The 25,971-nt window shown below is 43.2% G+C and overlaps 2 protein-coding genes across 2 annotated transcripts; both read left to right on the top strand.

Annotated features, from left to right (window-relative positions):
- Positions 1 to 260: 260 nt before the first annotated feature.
- mpzl3 (myelin protein zero-like 3) lies at positions 261 to 13,433 on the top strand. Its single transcript, XM_061216212.1, has 6 exons — positions 261 to 469; positions 4,983 to 5,149; positions 9,278 to 9,488; positions 10,022 to 10,184; positions 11,145 to 11,220; positions 11,334 to 13,433. Exons 1-6 carry the CDS (start codon positions 400 to 402, stop codon positions 11,412 to 11,414), a joined length of 768 nt encoding a protein of 255 aa, XP_061072196.1. The 5' UTR covers positions 261 to 399; the 3' UTR covers positions 11,415 to 13,433.
- Positions 13,434 to 14,825: 1,392 nt separating this feature from the next.
- Positions 14,826 to 23,735, top strand: LOC133108051 (myelin protein zero-like protein 1). The gene is made up of 8 exons (XM_061217462.1): positions 14,826 to 15,259; positions 16,012 to 16,051; positions 18,157 to 18,308; positions 18,607 to 18,817; positions 19,423 to 19,567; positions 20,711 to 20,768; positions 22,313 to 22,393; positions 22,945 to 23,735. Exons 2-8 carry the CDS (start codon positions 16,015 to 16,017, stop codon positions 23,098 to 23,100), a joined length of 840 nt encoding a protein of 279 aa, XP_061073446.1. The 5' UTR covers positions 14,826 to 15,259; positions 16,012 to 16,014; the 3' UTR covers positions 23,101 to 23,735.
- Positions 23,736 to 25,971: the final 2,236 nt, after the last annotated feature.

The following is a 25,971-nucleotide window of genomic DNA, read 5'->3' as shown; positions in this document are numbered from 1 at the left end:
CTAGTCCTAGACTAAAGAAGGAGATCTTCATTATTTTGGTTTCTTTTAGTCTAGGACTAGGCTTAATCATTGTCTGGGAAACCGGCCTAAGTTAACTTTCATTATACTGTCACTGTGTGTGTGCGCGCTACAGCAAAAGCCTCGGCATTGGGACGAAACTGAAAATCTGAAAATAAAACCGTAAAAGCAATTAATCAAGCGACAAAGGCAATAGCGTGAGACTGCCGAGCTCTCTTCCCACTTCCTGAAACACCTGTCTGACAGGTAGCCTTCAAGGGCGGTGCAATGGAGAGAGTGACTCACTGAGAACATGGACGCCGAATACGCGAAATCGTAACTCTAGTGACTCTAGTTTGTTTGGAATTGCTCTAAATCGATTAGTTTATATTGCTTAAAACGATGGGATGGCGGATACCCTGGGGATTATATCGGAACAACGCCGTGTTTCAGTATTTAATTATCGGGCTTGGTAAGTTTACTTCAGTTGACACAACAAATGCTGATTTCTGAAGCCGTTTTACTTCTGATATTAGCCGCGGGCTGCTGCCGTTTCGTTGTATTTAAATTGTTGTAAAAGTAGATCGGCCGATAAGTAAAAGTAAGATTACTTGTCACTGGCCGTTTGTCTATTGTGATTATATTCCATGACAGAAACTTGTATTTATGGTGACTTTGAATACATATTTGAGTAAACCATTGTAAGGGGAAGCGGCTACTTGTAAGTTATATCCTATACCTGGGATTACGCGTTTTTTTACGGGGCCTACATTTGCGTTTTTCCATTGCGTCTGACTGACTACTGGTTGGTATCTTGAATGTGAACCTGAATAGCATGAAGGCTAGGCCGATTTGGAATCATTAAGCGTCGTGGTTACATGGTGTAAGAATTAAGAGGCAATGCACCTTATTGACATCGCGGCATTCCTGAAAGTCAGTGTGTAGGCTGCAGTTGTATGAGAGCACATTCGGAGAAAAGTTTGAACAACCAACTTCGGTCCGCTCCAGCATACTTGCATCTAATCGAAAATACTTCTCCCTAAACGATCCCCAAATCGGATATCATTACTATTATTATTATTATTATTTTTTAAATTATTATTATTATTATTATTATTATTATTATTATTATTATTATTATTCTTATTATTATTCTTATTATTGTTGTTGTCGATTTTGCATCGATGAAAAAAATATTAACCTGTTCATTTATTTTTATGACATGAGGGTGGAACTTCTTTTAAAAACACATAAGGCAGCTTTAGAGAGAATTCGGATAAGCGACCATGCATAAAGAAACAAATGCAATATAAATCTCAATAGTCCAGTTACACTGCCAGTCCCTTATAGGAAACCCCCACTTTCCACAGTTTATGTTTTGAAAAAGAAATATATATATATAATTTCAGTTTTAGTTAAACATAACTCAAAGCAAAATCTTATACAGCACTGAATCCAGAGTATGTACATAATGAGCTCATTAATTAATTGATTTTCACCATAAACATATTTATATTTTTCTGGCACTCCTTTAGTGCAGTAGTGACAGGTTGCAGCATAGCATCCATCAGAGCTGGCCCTTGGGTTTTGGTGGCCCCGAACAGGAATGTTGTTGACCCACGGATGCCTGTGGCCCTAAACTTCTGCATGTAGTGTTTATGCCAGTGGCTGGTTCTTGGTTCCAGAAAATATTAGAAATTTTTATAAAAAATAATTGGTTGGTATGCAGTACATAACTAAAACCTCTGGAGGTTTAACAACTGTGATAAGAGCAAGCTTCTTTGGAAATTAATTTTGTTGTTTTAAACTGCAGACTTGAGCCAGCCACTAAAAAGCCTAGAGGTAATCAGAAACTTGTGTACATATCTAAGATGTCTTCCATTCCACACAATACCTGTCTGGACCAATTACTAAAATTGTGATAATATTTTTAAAAAGCTCTGTGAACTAAGTGAACTATCTCTTCAGTGCACTTTCTTGCAAACATAATTAGGAAATTGCTGTGCATAAATATTTGCCCTCCTACAAGCTAAAGATGTATGGCCTTCCTACTATTGTCTAATCCCACCATAGCACTTGAGCCCAAAATAACACTTTGTGCAACTCTTCACCCTTGGGCGACACTACATGTGTAACTATTATCTATTAGCTAGTAACTATTGTACTGTAGCTCTTCTTGGAAAGGACCGGCAAGCCAGGTGGTGTTGGTTGAAATCCTATTTTACACATACAGAAGTTTACATATCATCAGTTTAAGGCACTACACAAGGGCGTCTCTTCAGGGTGTAATGTACACATGACTACATTCATGTGGTTGATCCACCATTTTGACATCCTTAAAGTAGGTCCGAATCTTAGCGGCACTATTTCAAGCCATCGTTGGTATGAATGCAAAATGTAATGTTGTGATGATCTTTCTCCTTATAATGTTAGTTCATTATTTTTCTTGGTCTATTTGTCAGCAAATGTGTTTTCTACAGTGTTTTTTTTCCCCCTTAACAGTTGATGTTATTTTGCACTCCTCAAAAGCAATAGTTGTTTAAAAACACCTGACAAAATAGATTTATTCTTGATTAGTTGGACCATATTTCAGCCCCCCTCAACGGGCGGCCTGTAGCGTAGTGGTTAAGGTAAATGACTGGGACACCCAAGGTTGGTTCTAATCCCGGTGTAGCCACAATAAAATCCGCACAGCCGTTGGGCCCTTGAGCAAGGCCCTTAACCCTGCATTGCTCCAGGGGAGGATTGTCTCCTGCTCAGTCTAATCAACTGTACGTCGCTCTGGATAAGAGCATCTGCCGAATGCCAATAACATAACGTATCGAAGCAGTCGCTCATGCAGTCTCTTCTATGAGCCTATATTGCGAATTGAATCTCTGGTACAGCACTTGACCCCCACGCGTGCCTCATCAGCTTTGAAAGCTAGCTCTGTGTGGATTGTTTAAGGGGGCATTTTAGCGGCGCGGGCTTCGGCCCTCAGGGCAGGAAGGCGTGAGATAGCGCTCCTGAAGCTCTGGCCTTCCGGTGCAGCGGGGCAGGGCTTCCCATCGCATTCCCAGACTGTGGGAATATCGTACACGCATCTCACAGGTTTAGATGCTTCCTGGAGCGACATCCCTTATTGGATGTCGATTAGCAAATTTGTATATATTTTTTTTTATATGCTCTTGTTGTATTAAACCAACAACCAATATTGATTAGGAGTTCACTGACACGTTAAAATGTAAGCTATTATTTACTATTGTTATTTTATTGATTTGTTCACGATGATCTATTATGCATGCAAACATCATTTTGTGTTACGGGAGTGAACAAAACGCATAAACAGCATGAAATATTAGAATATATAGTAAAATATATGCATAGACAATAAACTCAGTGGTATACTGTGGATTAAAAAAGGAAAAAAATAATTTGAAGATGTACTCTGCAGGTGAACAAACGAACAACAGACCGGTCATGGTAGAGAATAGGTGAATTGCTGCGGAAATGTATACAGAGGTGTGTCTCAGGTAATTGGAGACTGTTCAGGTGTCAGGGTTAGCAGATGGTCCCTCTGGTCTTCTGTGGGGGATGAATGAGATTTTTACACATGGAGGGCTGCATGTACCAGTTGTGGTTACGTGTGAGTTGGGCTTCCTATAAATCCAGGCCGCACACGGTCTCGTGTGCTCAAATTGGCCCCCACAGCTTTTGGGTGAAGCCATTACATGGGTGAGTTTGGTTGCAATTTCGGTCAGTGTTTCTTTACTCTGCTGAAGGAGCTGGTATCTGAAATGTGTCAATCTTTTGGTTTCAACTGATTTCATAGATAGATAGATAGATGTATGGATGGATGGATGGATGGATGGATGGATGGATGGATGGATAGATAGATAGATAGATACTTTATTCATCCCGAGGGAAATTTTAAAATGAATGAATATCTCCAAAGAGTGCTGTCCTTAAGTTTATTTGAGTAGCTTTTTGGGTTAGGTTGGTGTGTCCTGTCTCCACACTTGTTCTCAGTTTCAACCTGCACAAGCGTAATGACAGAACAGGGTCCTTTCATTGGTCCACCTAATCACTCCCCTCCACCCGATTGGATGCCCACTTCCACTCTTGAACTTCAGACGAACGTTGAATTTTCTGTTGACCTGCCTGTTAAGCAAAGGTCTGAGTGTGATGCCAGTGTTGTTTTGCAAACATTTACAGAATTAAGCGTAAGCATACGTGCTGCCCTCAGAATGAGTCTTGTTCAGTCTTATGGGCTGTGGCAGCAGCTGTTGAATAAGAATGAGATGGCAGTGGGTGCTTCTTTCTGAAAGGGGACACCTGGGTTATTTTTACCTGCATTGTTCGGAAGAAGTCGCTCCAGTGCTTTGGTGCAAGTAGTGATGGTGGTTGGGTGCAGTTTTTGTCTCCTTTATTTTCTCTGTGATTAGTGCATTGTGTCAAGAAGATTGATGTGCTGACATTGACCATTGTTCCTTTCTCCCATTCCCTGTCCTTTCTGATCCCTTCTCTTTGACCCCCATCTTTCTTTTTTCTTTTCTTTCTCCTTCCACACACATTTCTGCCACTATTTCTCTCCCTCTTTCTCAAACACCTTGGCTCTCTCTCCCCCTCTCTCATACACATTTCTGTTTTTTGAACACTCATTCCTGCTCTTTTTCTGTTATATTTTGTCCCAATGTCACTTACACACACACACACACACACACACACACACTCTCTCTCTCTCTCTCTCTCTCTCTCTCTGTCTCTGTCTCTCACACACACATGCACACACACTCACACACGCACGCACACACTCTCTCTCTCTCTCTCTCTCACACACACACACACGCATACACTCTCTCTCTCTCACACACACACACACACACACACGCTCTCTCACACACACTCCTGTGTCACCTCTTTGCTGTGCCTCCGCGCGTCTCTCCACCCTTCCTCCCGTTCGATGTCGCTTCCCCTCCGTGTCCTCCTCGCCCCCCTCCCCCCAGCGGCGTGCCAGGTGTGTGCCATGGAGGTGCGCACCTCCTCCGAGGTGGAGGCGGTGAACGGCAGCGCCGCCACGCTCTCCTGCACCTTCACGTCCAGCAGCTCCGTCACCTCCCTCGTGTCGGTGGACTGGTCCTACAAGCCGCAGAGCGGAGGGCCCTCGCAGTCAGTGAGTACCTGTCGGCCGCACCCCTCTGAAGCACGCCGCGCTCCCCCCCGGGGGCCGCCGCTGTGAGACATGGCCCGGGCCATCCAGAAAATCCACCCGTTAAAGCAGGGGTGCACGACTCCGGTCCAGGAGGGTCGATCTACCTGCTGGTTTTTGTTCTTACCCGTTACCTTCGATTTTAAACTACACCGGTTCACTCCTGTACTGGATCGGTAAAATCTTTAGGATACATCTGCAGTCTGTGACTGTAGCTGGTGCTTATGCACGTATCGGAATTAGACATTATTGAGTTAATTAAATAATAATAATTAAGTGCAGAAGTTGCCACGAAATCCTGAAACAGTTCGGCCCTTGCCGTGCACCCCTGCATTAAAGGGGAAGAGTAGGCCTATCCTTCCACTCTTTAACATCACAAAACAAAATGACTAATCAGAATGGTCTGGCGCGATATGAAGTAGGCCGTAGGTAATTACTGGGAGCAGCACATTCCAACACTACAGTACGCATGCAGGCATGCCTTTGCCAAAAAGGTTTTGCTGCATACAGGGCTAATAATGTGGTTAAGCAAGCTAGATTCAAATATAACTCTGAACAAGGTTATTCACATACAGTATGTAGCCGGTTAAGCATAGAGTTGTACAGTATTCCTTAAATTCTGAAATGGTTCTGGTTAGCGTTTGTACTGTACTCAAATCGCATAACACAGGGGTTTCATTGTTATAATCGTTCATCTTGGGCAACATGAATGTTGGACTGTCACGTCATCCCGCTGTTGTTGAACGTGTGCAGCCGTGGGAGAGCAGCCAGGTTTCCCAGACTGTCCCGGGGAGGCGCACTGACTGCTCCAAAATCACTGGATAGTGCTTTAGATGTGTTCAGTTCTGTCCGGGTTTTATGGGATCGGGCTTTTAACACAGACACTGACATACAGATGCTTTATGGGAAAATGGGAAAACAAGGCCCAAACCCCATTGGGGAGAGAGAGAAGAATGCTCTAATTATTTAGCAGCCAAAGAGAGTTTGGCTCCTAAATAATTGTAACCTTGTGGCTGTGTTGCAATGTTAAAGAACATTGTTTTGCTGGCGAGACGTACCCTGACAACTTCCCAAAATAAAAGTCCTTGGTTCTCCCACAGGCAAAGGAACTCTGCTCCAAGGTTGACTGTGTGAAGGAATTTTAGCTTGGTGGAGTCATCAGTCTCTCTCTGACTGGTGTGTGGACCATGTATAATAGTCCTCAACTTGTCAGACCTGATTTCAGAGGGTGTGTTTGATTACTGCGTTGTGCAATCTGTTATTTGTCTACTTGCGTTTTATAACGCAACAGTGAATGTGCTGTCTCAGGAGGGAATTAGTCACTTCTTTCTCCTCAACTTTTTTTGGAATTATATAATGTGAAATTAGAATTTTTGGGGTGCTCGGATAGAGGGGTGCGGTGTTTGTACAGAGCCATTCCTGTGGAGACCAGCAGGCGGAGACAGTGTTTCAAAGTATATCTGGAGCAGGGGTGCACGTCACCGGTCCTTGAGGGCTGGTCTGTGTACTGGTTTTTGTTCCAACCACTTGTCTTGTTTTTAATTTACTGACAGCTCTATAAATTACCCTGGTTCAAGCCTGTACTTGAGCACAGTAAAATCTTTAGGTTACACTTGCAGTCTGCAGCTGTAGCCAGTACTCATACACATGTCAGATAAGATATGATTGAGTCAATTCAATAATTGAGACCAGAAGTTGGCACAGAATCCTGAAACGGATGTAGAGGTTGCTCCGTGATTGGTGGTTTCTTTAGTGCTAGAATTTTACTGATATGATCGTTTCATCGTTTTTTGTTTGTTTATTTTTTATGGTCAGACACGGTTATTTAGTAATGTAGTAAAGTTTTTTCATTTATTTTGGCGTCCATTTTGGTGAACTGTGTTTCCACAGGCTTTTCTGATGCCAAAGGTCTGAAGTTAGGTGATTATTTCAAATGATTATTTAATCATTTGAAATAACACTTGCAGTTTCTCACCACTATATCTATATGAATCTGGAAAACAACACAGACTCGCAGTGTATGAATAAGTCTTCAGGGGGATGCTGCTCCAGCTATATGTGGACATATAGCAAACCCATAAACATTGACACCAATGTGGAATGGGTATGCTTTTTGGCCAGAGTGAAGCTCGTATGTATGATGGGACAGCCTGTAGCATAGTAGTTAAGGTAAAGGACTGGGACATGCAAGGTCGGTGGTTCTAATCCCGGTGTAGCCACGATAAGATCCGCACAGCCGTTAGGCCCTTGAGCAAGGCCCTTAACCCTGCATTGCTCCAGGTGAGGATTGTCTCCTGCTTAGTCTAATCAACTGTACGTCGCTCTGGATAAGAGCGTCTGCCAAAATGCCATTAATGTAATGTAATGTAATGATGGCCTGTGGTTGAGATGGGTCATGTGACTGCCTGCCTGGTCTGTGTGGATGCAGAGTAGAGTGTGACTTCCAGTCCTGTGGCAGCAGTCCTCTGGCCTCTGTGTCTCAGGTCACAAAGCCCTGAGTCTGTGGAGAGAAGGGAGAGAGGGGGGGCCAGGGGGTTAGCTAGACTGCAATGTCATGATGATGTGATCCAAATCATTCCTGCTCGCATTTTGTGCCTGCTCTTTCATTAATTAATACTAAATGTAATGTAATGATATTGATATGAATATATGCCTTACCTAATTAGTGTTTAACAGTGGTGGAAATATGGATAAACGGAATATAGGAATCCATTCACCAATCATGCTAAATGGGCGTAAAATGCCATGAAAATTAAGGTTGAGGTGACACCCTACTTTATATCATTAGTAAATTGACTGGGATATATCAATAAATTATCAAAAAATAAATGGATTAGTTGTTGCATTTATTGCGTCAAAACCAGAGTATATGAGACATTCTTTGTTACCAGAAGGGGGCAGCACATTACTCTTGTCCCTCCTCGTTCAAAAACAGCATGACGTACAAGAGCCTGCTTCATTTAAAACGCCTACAGACACAAACCCCTACAGAGGGGGTCATGCATTGACTGACATTGTGTACAAAGCTCACGGTAGCAATGAAGTGGTAGTAGTTACTATTTGTATATAAGTGCAAAATAACATTTTTATCTTACAAAATGTATACCACACAGTTCTCCAGTCTTTTCACATAACGCCATTGGTTGTCAATAATTATGGATTTTTCAATGGTCCCAGCTTTAATCAAGAAGGATGTATTTTGAGAAAGCTTGAATAAATCGTGGGCTGGATGTGGAAGGCGAACATAACTATGCGTGGCGATGGCATTGACTCCGTGTGGCAGGTCCGTTCGGGTTGACTGGGTGTCGTCATGGTCTCGGGGGGTCACTGACTTTGAGGAAGTGGGGAGGCTGAGGTTTTTCTACGGAAAGTGCGAGTGAGAACGGATGCGGAGCGAGGGATTGGCGGAGAAAAAGAAAGTGTAGACAGAGAGCACTGGCCACAGAAGGTGCAGGTGCTGTTTTCACCTGTGAGATGGGAGGGGATGTGAGAGGCCAGGTCACTGTGTTTGAGCTGGTACACACCTATGTACTTTATACATAGCGTTAGCATTCAATGTCTGTTCTATTTTTACCAAGCCAAATTTCACTGAAAACCCCCTGCTTATAATTCTTCCTCAGGTATACATGTAAAAAGTCATTTATTTCATGCCATTGACTGGGTTAGAAAAGTCCAAACGGCCTGATTTCTGAAGTGACTGATCATCCCCTCTTCACGTGTCTCCCATTTTCCAACTGTTTTAGCTCACTAGCAAATACATGTTCTATGCATTTGTATTCATGTGCAATGTTTAACAAAAAAAAAAAATGTAGTTAAAAAAATTTCAGAGGAAGTTCTGATCTGGTCATATGAAGTGCGCACCCTGTATCAGTTATGGTGTTTAAATGCTTTCCAAACCTTTTTGAATTCTTGCTTCAGCCCTGGTCAAATGCTAGTGTAGCACAACTTGAGAAATAGGCAAATGACACATAGACACATAGCAACCACAGTCGGTGGCATAGAGGAGGCTTTTTTTGGTGGAATGAATTTCCCTTTTTTGGTAAAGTTTCTCACACCCCTCTCTTCCCATGTCCCCTCTTCTCTCTCCTCCAGGTCTTCTACTTCTACTCCACCCCCCACCCACCCCCGCAGGGGCAGTTTAAGGGGCGCATAAGGTGGGTGGGGAACCCCTCCCGGGGGGACTGCTCCATCCTGCTGCTCAATGCCACCTTCACCGACAATGGCACCTACACCTGCAGCGTCAAGAACCCCCCTGACGTGCACGGCGCCCCCAGCCAGGTCCGCCTGTCCGTCGTGCCCAAAAGTAGGTAAACCTGCGGGAGTGTGGGTCCAGTCTGGGCTGTGGAAGGCATTGCGCGTGTGTGTTCCTGTTTGTTTGCCATGTAATAGGAGTGCTTGTGTGTGTGTGTGTGTGTGTGTGTGTGTGTGTGTGTGTGTGTGTGTGTGTGTGTGTGTGTGTGTGTATGTGTGTGTGTGTATGTGTTCCTGTTTGTTTGCCATATAGTAGAGGTCTGTCTGTCTGTCTGTCTGTCTGTCTGTCTGTCTGTCTGTCTGTCTGTCTGTCTGTCTGTCTGTCTGTCTGTCTGCCATGTACTAGAGAGGTGTGTTTGTGTTCCGGTTTGTTTGCCATGTAATAGAGGTGTGTGTGTGTGTTCCTGATTGTTTGCCATGTAATAGGAGTGCTTATGTGTGTGTGTGTGTGTTTGCATGTGAGAGTGACAGAGAGACATGCAGAGAGAGTGTGAATGTGTTCTGAAGAGTGAGCTCAGTCATCTTCACCCAGCTTGCGCATTAGACGTGCTCTCACGGTCGCTGTAATGTGTCCCTCTCTGACAGAGGTCACGGTGCGCTTCAACGACGTGGCGGTTCTGATGGGTCTGGTTCTGCTGCCAACGGTCATCATCGTTCCCATCCTGCTGGGTCGCATGTGGTGCCACGGCAAGCCCTGTGGGGTCAAGCGGTCAAAGCCTGCCTGCTCCCCCATCGAGGTCAAAGAGCAGTGAGTGCGCAGTCTGGGGTCGCCGTACGGTGTCCTCACTAGGACAGTCTTCTGTGACGTTCTGTGTCTCTGCAGCAGAGGCAGGCTTGCATGACCCTTCGACGGGCGATTTCTGAAGAATGTCCCATCACAGACACCGTACTTCATATTTATTCTTATTCTTATTCTAAATGAACATTAACTATATAGTCACTATGCCAACAAAAAAAAAGAAATGAAAAACATTGTGTTTCCCCTCTCTGTTTACCCATGTTATTGATGCGGAAATGAGATCTCTTTTCCTTCAGAAATCCGGATGCATTAGAAATGGCCTCACACAGCCATTTGAAGGCCCTTAGCATGCTGCAGCATTCTGTGATGTCTCTGAAACTGAACAGCACTTGCATGCGTGCAAGTTGGACTTCCTGTTTTAAAATACTGCCGTACAGCCAACTGGAAAAAGTGTAGTACGACACTTTTCCCTCAGTGTCGCACACCTGTAGAACTGTGTTTTGTGGCGGAACAGTCATACTTTGTCGCACAGCGTTGATTGGACGGCCAGATCGAACAGTGCAATTCATTGTCATGGATTGGCTACAGCATTCAATAATGTAAACATCAGCTGTTTGTCATCGTGTTACCATAGAGACAACTCAACCGTTATCGCAGACCTTCCCCAAAGTATATAAGCAAAACGCCGCGTGACACTTATTTTCGTCATATGACACTTATCGCAAGGGCTGTACGATGAGATAAACCAGGCTTCAGTTTAACATTTTAGAATGTTTTTCAAAATTCTTAGTCAGTATTCTGGCCAGTATTGATTGTTACATAACCGTTAGAATGTTCAGTTAAGAACATTCTAACTGTATATTTGTGATCTTACTTGCTTAAGGAACTTGGCGGAATGCATATCTGTAACCATAAAAATGTTCCCTTACTGTTCTGAAAATGTAATATTATTATTTTTGGCATTCACAGTGAGGCAAATGTCTATCAGAACCCACCTTCGAAACAGAAGGGCCACTGTGTGGTGTGCTGTGAGCTCTATTTCCAGGTAAGGGACTTCCTTTCTCTTAAAGCACTATGCTTGTTTATGTGCAGAACCAGGATCAGAGTTGGATTTTGGTTAGAAGCCAAACCTGATGCATCTGTCATTTCCTCACACAGGATTCTGACTGTGAAGAAGATTTATACTTACACGACGAGAAACAGCGGGGAGATGAAACTGTCGCAGAGACCGGGTTGTAGCTCCCTCTGCTGGTGGAGCAGGAGAAGTGCAGCAGTCTCCCTCCTCCTGCTCCCGGGACGGGGTGGGAACAGGAGGGGTGAGGATGTTTGTTCATGGAGGCCTGGTAGAAAAGGACTGCTCCAGGGGCTGTGGATGTTTCACATGGTGAAGGACAACATGGTACACTGGCCGCCTTAAAACTCCACTCCCTCCCCTGCTGCTGGTCTCTGTCTCCCTGTAACAGGCCACTCAGATTCACAGGGGAACAGCTGAATAGAAACTAGCAGGGCCACTTTGTGACACGGCCGATCTAACTGCCTATTGGCAGTGCGGGACACACACACACACACACACACACACACACACACACACACACACACACACACACACACACACACGCACACACGCACACACACACCTGGCACGTACACACACACACACACACACACACACCTGGCACGTACACAACTGTAGATCCATATAAGAGCTGTGCTGTATTCAGGTCTGCTCTAGCTCTCAGTGTTGTCCTGGGTCCCTGAGTGTTCTCAGCCCTGGTTTTCTCTTGATGGATAATGCTGGACTGGTTGAGCTTTTATTAAAAAAACAGGGCTTTTATTGGCAAGTTCTTGGAACTGTCTCCCCCCTTAAAGTTTTGGGCACTTGTTGCAAATCATTAGCTGATCATTAAATTGTTCCTCGCCATGGAAGCCCAGTAAAGGTCAGTAGGTGCTGCTGCTTTTTGTTTTCACCTCCAAATTAGAAGAAAAATTGGCGGATCCAGCAGCCCTCCGGAATCCGGGATAACCATCCCCATTTTGGGATTTAAATTGGACAATTGAACTCTGAATTAAACTCAATTATTGTGTAAAGCTTTATTTAAGGAAGAGATGACTTTACTTGTTTCTATTCAGACAAATATTCCCAAACAATATTTGTTCAGTTGAGAGCTCAGTCATAAATAAATAATGAAGATTTGATGAAAACCAAGGATCTCCACTCCCACAGTGCTTCCACAGAAAACTCCACTCCCTCCCCTGCTGCTGGTCTCTGTCTTCCTGTAACAGGCCACTGAGATTCACAGGGGAACAGCTGAATGGAAACTAGCGGGGCCACTTTGAGACACGGCTGATCTTTCTGTGGAAGCACTGATCATTTTTTTTCCACCCATTTTTCTTCCTTGTAATTGTAAAGTGAACCTTGTTCAAGTCTATAATGTAAGTTATTGTGTACTTTATAATGTGTGTGTTTTTTATTTTATTTTTTTATTTACTGTTTGTTTTTGTTCATGTGCTACCAGGTACACTGTTGCATGGGTATAGATTCTTGGGCTGGTCCAGAACAATACAATACAACAGCCATTTTGTGTTTTATTTTATTTTTATTTTTTTTATTTTTTTTTGGGTGAAATGTCCGATCCTCATTCGATGGAAACCTGTGGAACTTTGAGTGCTTTCAGAAAGCCGAGGTAATCCTATTACACGATGGCCAGTGCCGGGTCCTCACTTTGAGCTGTATTTGTAAATGGTAATTTGATCTCCGTTCACAGTGAAAGTGCGAACCGCTTGCTGTGCTCACAGGAAGTGGAATTCTTGTGGTTGACCAACCTCTATTCTTCGTGCTGTTTAAGCACTGGAATGGTACAGTTCTGGACTGGTTATGGTTTTAAAACTGCGTGGTCTAACAGGTGGGACCTAAAAAAAAGTGCCAATTGACCGTGCGTGGTTGTATGATCACAGTATCCCTCCCTGCTGCATGCTTCTCTTTCGTGTGGGACTGCGATAATGCACCGAGTTAAGGGATTCCTCTTATATTTGTCCATAATGAGGAGAAAATGTAATTATTAACTTGTATTTTTAATATCTGACTCCTGGATATTCTTGGCATTTAATTCCTTAAGTAAGAACATTAATATATAATTTCCTATACCGAAGTTGGTAATATTTTATATGAAGTACAGAGTTTATATAGAGATTATTGCACATATTGTTCATATACAGATTTTTCCATTTGCTCAATAAAATACATACTACACTCTATAATTTGTCCATGTGAAAATAATTAATCATGAAAAAAACAAAACGCAAGCATTGTCATTTGGCTGATTCACAGATGCATTGATTATAAAAAAAAGTTGAATGGTATTCTCTTCCTCTTGCATTAGCAGATAGACTGTTGTTCATTTTTGTTGGTTGTATATTGTAGTCATTCTTGTGTGTGTTGTTTGTGTCTGTATTTGTCTTATTTATTTTTTGTTATTGTTGGTCATTATTTCCTGTGCAACTGTCCTTGTGTGTATGTAAATATACAGAAAAATATATACACTCACCAAGCACTTTATTAGGAACATGTTTTACTTAATTGCATGAATAGGTAGGTGTAATAATCTAATCAGCCAGTTGTGTGGCAGCAGTGCAATGCATACAATCATGTAGATACAGCTCAGGAGCTTCAGGTAATGTTCTCATCGACTATCACAATGAGGGAAAAATGTGACTTTGACCATGGAATGATTGTTGTTGGCCAACAGGGTGGATTGAGTATCTCAGAAACTGCTGATCTCCTGTAATTTTCACGCACACTAGTCTCTATGTTGTGAATGGTACAAAGAAAAAGAAAAAATCCAGTGAGCAGCAGTTCTGCAGAAATAAATGCCTTGTTAATGAGGGATATCTGTGGAGAATTGCCAGACTGATCAAAGCTGAGAGGAAGGTGACAGTAACGCAAATAACCACACATTACAACAGTGGTTTGCAGAAGAACATCTCTGAACACACAACGCACCATAACTCTATGTGGATAGGCTACAGCAGTAGAAATAAAAAAAAAGGTTATAAACACATAATAAAGTCCTCACTGAGAGGACTGTATATTGTATCAGACAAATAAACAACGAAACAAAGTTGCAAATGAATACCATACAATACCATACTGTGAAAACATCTTAGTGCTAAGATAGCGCAAGTGCTAGTATATAGCTTACATGCAAAGACATTTTGCCCTCTTCCAGGCAATGTAACACCCTTCTGTAAGAAGGGCTACAGCTTGACCATTGCTCGACCAAGCTATCATAAACGTGCTCTTCTCACAGGAAATCTAAAGTAAGCAAGCTGGGTATATTTTTAATATAGCCTCTGACCACAAGGATTGGATATTTAAAATGCCTGCTACTCATTGATAAGGGCTTTATTCCTATCTTGAGTTGCCCAGAGAGGCTTGAGACAGGCTGGCTGGAAGATTGGAGGAGCGTGCAGTTTTCGCGGAATTCTGCGTTAAATGTGCAATCAGGAGCGGGGACCTGTGGAGCGTTTCAGGAAGTAGGAAGTGTGTGGAATTTGACATCCCTTTTCTGAAGAACGTGTGGGATGTGTCGTCATTCCCCCCGCTTTATTGGTGCAGAAGTAATAGTTTTGATGGCCTTTGTAGAAGTGAAACAGCCCGCCACAGCCCCCTGAGTGAATACACAGGAAATACAGCCCTGTCAGTCTTCAGAGAGCTCTCAACAACGAAGCACATCCAGCTGGAGGATACTCCTTTCTGGACTTTCACTGCCGAGTCCAGTGGAGATTCGTACAGCTAGACCGTGGTTGAGCCAAGGACAAAACCCAGAGACCCCACCACATTGGAGTCTAGCATAAACGAGTGTAACACCCAGGTCCAAAGACGAGATTAGTGTCTAATGGCGGGATCGGAGCCCATAACAGGATCTTAACTTCTCTACCAGCAGAGTCAACTAGACAGTGCAGCAACTGGCCTCGGTTGGTGTTGGATGGTTGGAGCAACCCCAGGTCCAGCACTGAATTGAGTGGCTGTATCAGCAGTTAACTCACCAATTACGCCACCGCAGGAAAGAGGGGAGTAAACCCAGGTAAGACACTGTGCTTTTCAGGTAAATCTGATGGAGAAATGAATGGCCGAACAAGTGCTGTCAAACTCAAGTACCCATCTGTGGGTTTTTGTGCTTTCCTTTGAATAGGTAATGGACTCTCAGTATGCAAAATGAATTGTTTAGAGCAGCATTGTGGGGTTGGAGAGGGACAGTTTTTACTGCACCTTAAGCACAAACCTTAGCAAGGACAAAGACAATACTGTCAGAGGAGCAGACATGGTGGCTTCATTAACCCCACAATTGGTGAAGATATCACTCATTCTCAGTCATCAATTCTCATACAAACTAATCAGCTTGGCTTCTGGAAATTCTACAAATACCATTCTGAAAAAACCATTGTGAATGTTGCCTTTGTAATGTTATTGCAGACACATGCTGCAATGGAAGTTCCTAATTGCATAATTGTATACATGCTGCAATGGGAACTTCCATTGCAGCATGTGTACAATTCTGCATTTTATTCAAGGAACTGAGACAGTATCAATTAGGAGTGTGATCACTAAAAGGATCTTGGCAATGTAACATTGTTACTTGCAAGCATTCACAAGCAAATGTCTGCCATGTCACAATAAAAATTGTCTTCCATTCGCCAGACATCTTTCGTGAAATAAGTTTCGGCAGTCCAGATAATTATTTGTAAATGAACTGTGTTTAAAGAAACAATAATATGAACAATTGTATATTTGACCTTTTTATGCTTTCCTTTTTTTACCATATTGATGTAATTTCAGAGGATGGACAGTGCTGTATGGACAGTCTTAATCTTCTGTGGTAAGCTTGAATCCTGGAACAGTGACCTTTAGGGTCCTCTAAGTACAGTAACATTATAACGCTAGTCCTTTTTATGGCTGTTATGGAACGTACAGTACAGTGTCCGAACCATGGGTGCCCAGTCATATCTGAAAAGGGCTGGTGTTCGTGCAGTTTTTTGTTTCAGCCCAGCACAAAGACTGATCAACACCTTGTTTGAAGTTTTTGAATCCGGTGTCATGGTGTTGGGCTAAAGCATCAACCTGCACCCACACAGACCCATTTTGGACGAGTGTGGGCACCCCCGATCTAAACAATGCTGCAGGTTTAGCATTAATGTGTTTACGGTGATGGAGAGAACCGTTATAAGTGTGCAAACTTCAAACCTCTCTTGCCAAAAATATAATCAAGCTCATAATCAACCTGGCTGGGTATGCAGTAATGAATTGGTGTGGTGTGGTTGGTGATAGTGTGTTCTTGCTTCTCAGCAGTGTTGTCTGATGCTGTGTGGTCATCGTCTTTACTTATTGTATGAAGTAGGCAAGATCTTAACTTGGTTTAACTTCAGCTTTAAATAGCTCATTGATGTTTGTCAAATTATTAGTTTCATAAATCATTTTTCTTTTTTGGAAATAAGGCAATACGTATGTGAGAGGATGTTTGTTATGAATTTTTATTATTTTTTTTGCAACCTATTTTATTTAGTTCTTTATCATGATTTAAGTGTGTGTGTATGAATGGGTGAATGAGAAGCATCAATTGTACAGCGCTTTGGATAAAGGCGCTGTATGAATGCCAACCATTTACCATTTACCTGCAGTGGGAAGAGGGAATTTCCAAAGATCGCCATATCGCTAAAAACATACGATGCATTCAAATGGCTGCTTAGGCTTCTCACATTGTTCAGTCCCTTTGCAGAACATGTGTGCTTGTCAATAGACAAAGATGACCATCACGATAAGATTACCACAAGATGCAAACCACTGGCAAGCCTCAAGAATAGAATGGCCCAGGCTACAGTTGGCAGAAATGTGCATTAAAAAACCTGTTCTGGAACAAAGTGCCATGGACAGATGAGACAAAAATGACCCTGTACCAGAGGGATGGAAAGTGCAAACTGTGGAGGCTAAAAGGAACTGCCCAGGAACCAAAGCATCCCCCCTGATCTGAGACGCATGGTGGTTGGGGCATGAACGGCTGCCACAGGCGCTGGCTCACTTGTGTTCATTGATGATGTCTCTGCTGACGGCAGTATTATATTAACGCCATTTGGCAGACGCTCTTATCCAGAGTGACGTACAACAAAGTACAAAGTGCGTACCCATAACCAGGGATAAGTGCGCTGAAAGACCCTAGAGGGAAGTACAATTTCAACTGCTACCTGCACAACAAAGATAAGGACCAGGCCTATTTGATCATCTGAATTATTATTATGATTAATATATATATATATTTTTTAGTAGCAGGATGAATGCCAAAGTTTACAGAAATATATTTTCTGCTCTGATCCAAGTGAATGTGTCAAAACTGATTGGATGAAACTTCATCACGCAGCAGGACAAAAACATACAGCCAAAGCAACCAAGGGGTTTTTTGGGCCCAAAAGTGGAATGTTCTTGGTTGGCCAAGTCAATCACCTGACCTCAATCCAATTGAGCATGTATTTCACTTGATGAAGACCAGACTGAAGGCAAATAGCCCCCAAAACAAGCAGGAGCTGAAGAGGGCTGCAGTTCAGGCCTGGCAGAGCATTGTCAGGGAAGATACCCAGCATCTGATGATGTCTATGGGTTGTAGACTTCAGGCAGTCATAGTCAATATGATTACTTTATTTCAGGTTGTGCTCATTTGTCCTATTACTTTTGGTCCCCTAAAATTGGGGGGGAAATAGGGCTGTAATTCTGACACGGTTCAACCAATATGGATGTAAAAAAACCCCTCAAATTAAAGCTGAACGTAAGCACTTTAATCACATAGTGATTTTTTAAAAACTGTTTGCTGGAATATAGAGTGAAAACAACAACAAAAAATATGTCACTGTCCAAATACGGACTACACCATTTGTATGGAAGGCATGCACTTACAGTATGTGTAATATACGGTCGTATATGTGCCCCTGTATACAGTGTCCTCCCTGGGCTGCAGCAGGGGCTGTGTGCGGACTGATCCCGCACACCGGGTGCAGGAGGGGGCAGATGTACGTCTGGCCTGCACGTTCTCCACCTGTCCGGGCCCCTTGGACCACACTGTCCACGTCGACTGGGAATTCAACGACACGGCAATGCTCTTTTCTCTCTGTTCAACATCGGACGAAACATATTATCAATGCAGCAACGTGATTTAATGACACACCATAGCCACAACGGCACACTTTAATATTATAAGGTGTATAGTAAACCAGTTTATAACACCTAGCACAACATTGGTAGCACATACAAATTAACAATTTATGTCCACCATTCCAGTGCTAATGTATGTCTCTGAACACAAAGCTAATGTATGTCTCTGAACACAAAGCTAATGTATGTCTCTGAAGACTCTGCAGAATATCTCATAGCTTTTTGTTTCCCGTGCAGGATTTTGTCTTCTTTTATTATAAAAATCAAAGTGTTGGGAAATGGCGCAACACAGAATGGGTGGGGGACATTTTGGCAGGTGACTTCTCGGTAATCTTGCGGTCCGTGACCGAACAGCACACCGGGACCTACACCTGCTCCGTGCGTCCTTTGAACAGTCTGGACATCTACAAAAACCACACTCTGCTCACCGTCGCCCGCAACAGATCAGGTACCGGTACTGCGCTGGACTGCTGCAGCATTTGATGACCGCCAAAGTAACACATATCAAACCTTGTAAGCGTATTTCTGGCTGGAGCGTATTTTGGCTTCCTGCTTGTGTTGATAAGAAAAAAATGAGAATTTAAGGAGCTGTCTCCGCTGTATGTTGCTGAAGTGCTTGTTCTCACTGCAGTGGTGTGATCCGTGAAAACAAGAGTCTGTAATGGAGGCCTAACCGTGTCAGTGCTGCTGACTACGGCCTGCAGGCCAGTGAATGGTTCACTACAGCATTTTCTACGGAAATGCAGATTCAGTCAGAAAGAAAACTTTTTTTTTGCAAGAACAGCTCCTGGGAGTCTCTACTGGAGTTTTTAAATGTGCTGAAACAGTCCACAGATTAATGCCTCTGAGCAGAAACATGCCCTTCTTTGATAGATTATGAAAGATAAGCTCACCCCAAAGCTAAACAATGTTATTTGAGCTTGATTACTACTGGACCAAGATTCATGTTTGGGGTTTTTCTTAATTTTTTTAATACTATAGCCTTGTTTTTCAGTGGATGGAAATGTAACCGGTTTGAAAAAAGATTCCATCTCCTCCTCATCCACGTTACAGGCAGACGCTTTATGGTGAACTCTGCCCCAGTGGTGTCATCACTTTTGTGGCTGATCCTGGGGAGCTGTGCTGCAGGGCTGGGGCTGCTGGCAGCAGGATGCATCCTGGGAGTTGGAGTGTACTGGAGGAGGGGACAGGACCAGCAGTAAGAACAACAGGAGCAGGAAGAGTGTGTGTGTGTGTGTGTGTGTGTGTGTGTGTGTGTTTGTGCTTGTGTAAATGGTAAATGGTTGGCATTTATATAGCGGCTTTTATCCAAAGTGCTGTACAATTAATTCTTCTCATTCACCCATTCATATGCACACTCACACACTAACGCCGATTGGCTGCCATGCAAGGCACCAACCAGCTGGTCAGGAAGAAATTTGGGGGTTAGATGTCTTGCTCAGGGACACTTTGACAAACCCAGGCAACCCTCCGACTGTCAGGCATCATCCAGAGCCAATGTCGCCCCATTATGCCCCAGTGTTGTGTGTGTGTTTGTGTGTATGAGAGTGTGTGAGTGTGTGTGTCTGTGTGTGCAACTTTGTGCGTGTCTGTGCGTGTTTGTGCGTGTGCATCTGCAAGCGTGTGTGCTTGCGTGTTTCTCAGACCTGGGTGAAATACGTCATTGTTTTGGATTCAATATGTATTTCATGCGGGCGTTGCACCGGACCGTTGTGGTGAAGAAGGAGCTGAGCCGGAAGGCGAAGCTCTCGATTTACTGGTCGATCTACGTCCCAACCCTCACCTATGGTCACGAGCTTTGGGTAGTGACCGAAAGAACGAGATCCCGTATACAAGCGGCCGAAATGAGCTTCCTCCGTAGGGTGGCCGGGCTCAGCCTTAGAGATAGGGTGAGGAGCTCGGACATCCGGAGGGAGCTCGGAGTAGAGCCGCTGCTCCTTCGCGTCGAAAGGAGCCAATTGAGGTGGTTCGGGCATCTGATCAGGATGCCTCCCGGGCGCCTCCCTTTGGAGGTTTTCCGGGCTCGTCCAACTGGACGGAGACCCCGAGGGAGACCCAGAGCCCGCTGGAGAGATTATATATCTCTCCTGGCCAGGGAACGCCTCGGGATCCCCCAGGAGGAGCCAGAATGCGTTGCTGGGGAGAGGGACGCCTGGAATACCCGGCTTTGCCTACTGCCACCGCGACCCGACTCCGGATAAGCGGGTGATGATGGATGGATGGATGGATGGATGTATTTCATAGTTTCCAATCCAATACACCAGACAAGCTCAGCAAAGTGTTTGAATCTAAAACAATTATGTGCGTTCTAATTTAGTGTGTTGACAATATGGCATTTCAGAAAGAACCACGGGATACCTGCACCCACCGAAGACACACAGCGTCCTCACAAGAACAAGGTACCTGATGCACATGACAGACAGACACTCACACACAGGTTTAATCATGTGTCGTGGCTGGGCAATGAGAAATGGCTGCACCCACACTAGCCATTCTTGGATAATATTGGTCACACCTGTAACAACTAAATGATAAATAGAGCTGATTTAGGCAGTGGTTCCCAAACTCGGTCCCCCGTGCATTATGGTTTTCGTTCCAACCATAATTGCAATCTCAGAATTTTAACAAGCAGTTGATTTGGCTTAATTAGGTGCTTCATGTTTAGAGGGGTTCTGTAAGCCAAATTATGTCAGATATAGCTATGCATTTTAATAATACAATTCCCAAGTTCATATTATACTTATTGAGCTATGTTGCAAAGAACAGCATAAAAATAATTAAATTGTTAAATGATCAAATTAAAGTCTGAGTTGAATCAATATGTTCCTAATTGGTGAAAATGAGGATACCTGGCTACTAAAACTAACCATCAGGAAGATATTGAAATAAATCCAGACAATAAAAATGCCTAAGTGCCAATCCTGTTTGGAGTCAATTATTAATTAAATAAAACAATAACCTAAATATGAGCATATTGATTAACCTCTTTAATTTAATCAAAAAATGTATTTATGTTCATATAATTGTTTGCAATATAGCACAATATGAACGTGGGAATGGTTGGAACAAAAACCATCATACACAGGGGGCCCCCAGGCCTAAGTTTGGGAACCACTGGATTGCGGTATGGTGGGCGTCGATTGCCTACTGCACGGCTTCAGGACGTCCTGTGCTGCCCACTGGAGGCCAGAGGATGAAACTGCTGTTTGATCCAGGGAAATGCGAAGAAACGTGTGACCATGTCTATTAATGAAGAGCAGCTTTACCCCAAACATCTTCCAATACTCTGGGGGCATAACCCTTCCTCAAAACAGGTTCACTTGAGCTGGCTGTTCTCAAGGGCCTAGGAGTGTCTATATCTCTACTCACTCCACCGATGTCCACATGCAAGTGTTACACTTGTTGGTTGAGGAGAATAAACATCCTTGTCTTGTAAAAGAGAGGCAGCCCAACACTTCACACATGATACACTTATAAGGGTCTTTATTTCTGCAGAAAGAGTATGCCTGTTGACAAAGTCAACACCGTATTAAAGGGAATTATTTGCAGCAATTTAATGTAATTTACTTATTTGCATAATCAAAGCAAGTTAAACAAAAGAAACATACAGAACAAACGGTTTGCAGGAGAGGTAAAAAAACTCAAAGGTGCTTGTACAAAGACCTCTCCCTAGGAAGAAAAAAATATTACAAGACTGAATACTAAAAATGTAAATTAAAATAATGATAAATAAAAATACAAACTGCAGAAACATAACAAGAACAAAGAGACGGGAAAAAAATTAAGGAGTGGCTACGCAAGAAGTTACAATGAGATATATGTATATTTTTTATTTATGTTAAAAACAAAGTGAGGTTGAAGAAAAATTTTTGAGTTTCATATTAGGTTAGATGAGTTAAACTACTCATCCCCTGACCTCCACAACCCCTCTCCTCTGTCCCAGGACACAGACTGCTATGTGACACTACAGAGGGGCCAGGCCCCCCCTCCAGTGCCCAAAGAGGAGAGCATCTACATCACCATGGTGAGTGGCATATTTGGAGCTGATGTGCCTTACGTTGCCGAACAGAGGGGTCAGGCTCAGTTGTGTTCCTGGAGCCTGAACAATGTTGAAAACGTTTGTCCTTACTGACAGGCGGTAAGAGCAGTCGTCTGGCAGTCAGGGCCTTGCCGGTTCGATTCCGCCCTGTGTAGCTGAGCAAGACACCTAATCCCCAAATGCCCCTGATGAGCTGGTTGGTGCCTTTCATGGCAGCCAATCATCATTGGTGTGTGAGCGTGTGTATGAATGGGTGAATGAGAAGCATAAATTGTACAATTTGGATAAAGGTTCATTAATTTGGATAAAGGTGCTATATAAATGCCAACCCTTTGACTTACCAGTAATGTTAACAGGTAGATGTACATTTATATATAGACAGTAGGGATATGTTCCAACCAACTTTTAGAGAATGCTGAAATGTTCCTACCAATATATATTTTTTAATTTGAAAGATTTCTGACTTTCAATATATGTGCTCTAAACATCTGCTGGATGGTGGTGTCACCCTTTAATTCTTCCCTCGTCTTCTGCAGCACGGCCGACCGGTTCCACCCGCGATGCAGTCCCAGCAAGGCCACAGCAGGAAGGCCATCCCAACGGTGTGGTACGCTCAAGAAAACCCTCCCCACATACAAAAGGGGAACCCTCCCTTCCTATGTCCAATCAGTGGTGCCGCTTCTGCCCTGTGATTGACCAATCCGGACCTCCGAAGGAGAGATCATCGCAGCTGCGATTTTCTGATTAGTGATCAGAAAGAAGACAATGATGCTGGTCAGAATTTAGCCTTTGGTAGCATATACACTCACCAAGCACTTTATTAGGTATTTATTAGACTTATTTTTTAGACTTCTACTGCTGTAGCCTATGCACTTAGAGTTATGATGTGTTGTGTGTTCAGAGATGCTTTTCTGCATACCACTGTTGTAATGTGTGATTATTTGCATTACTGTCACCTTCCTGTCTGGCAATTCTCCTCTGATGTCTCTCATTAACAAGGCGTTCTGTCTGCAGAACTGGTGCTCACTGTTTTTTTTTTTTTTCACCATTCTTTGCAAACTCTAGAGACTAGTGTGCATGAAAATCCCAGATGATCAGCAGTTTCTGAGATACTCAAACCACCCTGTCTGCCACCAACAATCATTCCACAGTCAAAGTCACTTAGATCAAATTTTTTTCCCCATTCTGATGATCGATGTGAACATTAACTGAAGCTCCTGACCCGTATCTTCATGATTGTATGCATTGCATATGCTGCCACACAATTGGCTGATTAGATAATCGCGTGAATAAGTAGGTGTAATAAAGGAAAAATGTTCCTAATAAAGTGCTTGTGAGTGTACGTCCCTTTGTGCTGTTAACCTACTCTGGCTAAGAGCACTAAATAATAAATTTATAACTAAATAATGTGCTCTTCACGCCAAGTCAGATTTTGAATGCTTCACCTCCTTATCGTTTCACCTGCCTCTCTTTTTTTGCCTCTCTTATCCAAGTCCAAAATCCTTTCTGGGCCTAACACACACACGCGCACACACACACACACACACACACCCACACACACACACCCCTTTCGGTCACAAAATAACATTTCTAATCGTCTTTCATCTGACCTGGCCTTTCGGCAGTACATAGGATCCTTTATCTGTTGCTCTTGTGTCCACACAGTTAAATGGATACAGTGATCTAATCTAATCAAGTGAAGCAGGATTGTGTGTGCAGGTACTTACCTAATTGAGCCAGGATGGATCAGAAGCAGATTAAAAAGGGAGGGGCAGTATAGTCACCAGTGGATGCAGAGCATTACGTCGCTCTGGATAAGAGCGTCTGCCAAATGTCAATAATGTAATGTGTAAGTGCAGGCTCTGATAACAGTCATTCGGTAAGCGGGTGCTGTTCCTCTGGCTGCACCACAGGCCAGGGGCACGGTTCTGTGTCTATTCTGGTCACCATTAGTCAGTAGAAGGAGATGGGGACGTGCCTGGCACACATGCTTTGTGACATGTGAATAAGCTGGAGGGGCCTGTAGGCACAGGCAGGTAGGCCGGCTGGGCTGCAGGTACAATAGTCCAGGTGGGACCACACAAGCGTATCCCAGCATGCAGTGCACTGTGTTCTCTTCAGCTATGTTTTAGAGGGGTAGCCTGTTAAAGGGGATTTTTGATAATGGACTGGACGGGATTCAGCATCCTAAACTGTGACTCAGACCTGCCATCAGGCTTTTCTATTCATTGTTTTCTGTCACTTAAAACACCAAAAACATGAAACTGAGCTGCCTTTATACTTTTCCAGGGCTTTCATTCTCAAAGGCTCTGGCCGCACAATACCTATTCTTTCATTTTCATCATGTGGGCAAGTGACCTAAATGCTTAGCTGCAAATGCCTATGAATATATATATATATATATATATATATATATATATATATATATATAGATTTTTTCCATTTATTTTCTGTTGTTGATTAATTTTGATCTCATGCTCTATCACTCTCACTCTCCCTCACTCCCTCCCTCTTGATGTCAAATCTGTTTATCTCTCTATTCACCCTCTCCTGAAGGTCTCCTCTCCTTCTTTTATTCTGCCTTTTTTATTACACCCTCTCCTTAACATCATCATCTCCCGCCTCCTCATATCCATTGCTCCCTCCCTCCCTCCCTCCTTTCTCAGTCTTCCTCTGGGATGGGGTCTCCAGCTGCAAGCAGCTTGCTTTTTTTATTTTATTTTTTTATTTTAGTTTAGTGGCGACGGCAGCCTGGATTTTCAGCCCAATTCTCCATGTTTCCAGCCAGCAACTGTGGTAGGCGGGGTTCTTAAAGGCACAGTGTCCTATTCCACCCTCTCCTCTGTACAGTTCATCCCAGTCCTATAGTGCATCCCCAACCCTCTCCGTGCCCTCCTGTACATTAGCCAATGCACATCACTTGCACATCTATTCATAAAATATTAAACATAATTAAAATCAAAATATGTACAATTCAATGTATAATATAATTCAATTCTATGCATGTGTGTATATACATACATACTCATGTATGTATATATATATTTATGCACTCATATATTTCTGAGTTTTATAAAAAAAAAGTGATATTGATATCACAAGCAATATTTGAATGTATTTGAATGTGTTTATTCTGCCTGCCGTCCCTAAAAAGTGAGAACAGCAGGTACATTGTGAACGGTACATTGTGAACGGTACATTGTGAACGGGACATTGTGAACGGGACATTGTGAACGGTACATTGTGAACGGGACATTGTGAACGGGACATTGTGAACGGGACATTGTGAACGGGATATTGTGAACGGTACATTGTGAACGGGACATTGTGAACGGTACATTGTGAACGGGACATTGTGAACGGTACATTGTGAACCTCAAGCCCAGGTGAATGACACATTCCTCCATATGTAGTAAATACACCCTGTACTGTAACCTAAACTCTTTTCCTGGGCGGTGCAAAGTCACTCGGTCACTTTAGGCACGCGTCGACTTCGCGTCCGTTTGTTGATTGTCAGTTTTCACCTTCGTATGCCACCAAATGAACCTCAGTATGTATGTATT

Source organism: Conger conger, chromosome 13 (genome assembly GCF_963514075.1).
Source record: "Conger conger chromosome 13, fConCon1.1, whole genome shotgun sequence".
In the NCBI taxonomy this organism is placed as follows: Eukaryota; Metazoa; Chordata; class Actinopteri; order Anguilliformes; family Congridae; genus Conger; species Conger conger.
The sequence above is the reverse complement of the archived record's forward strand: the minus strand, read 5'-3'. Positions and strand labels throughout refer to the sequence as shown.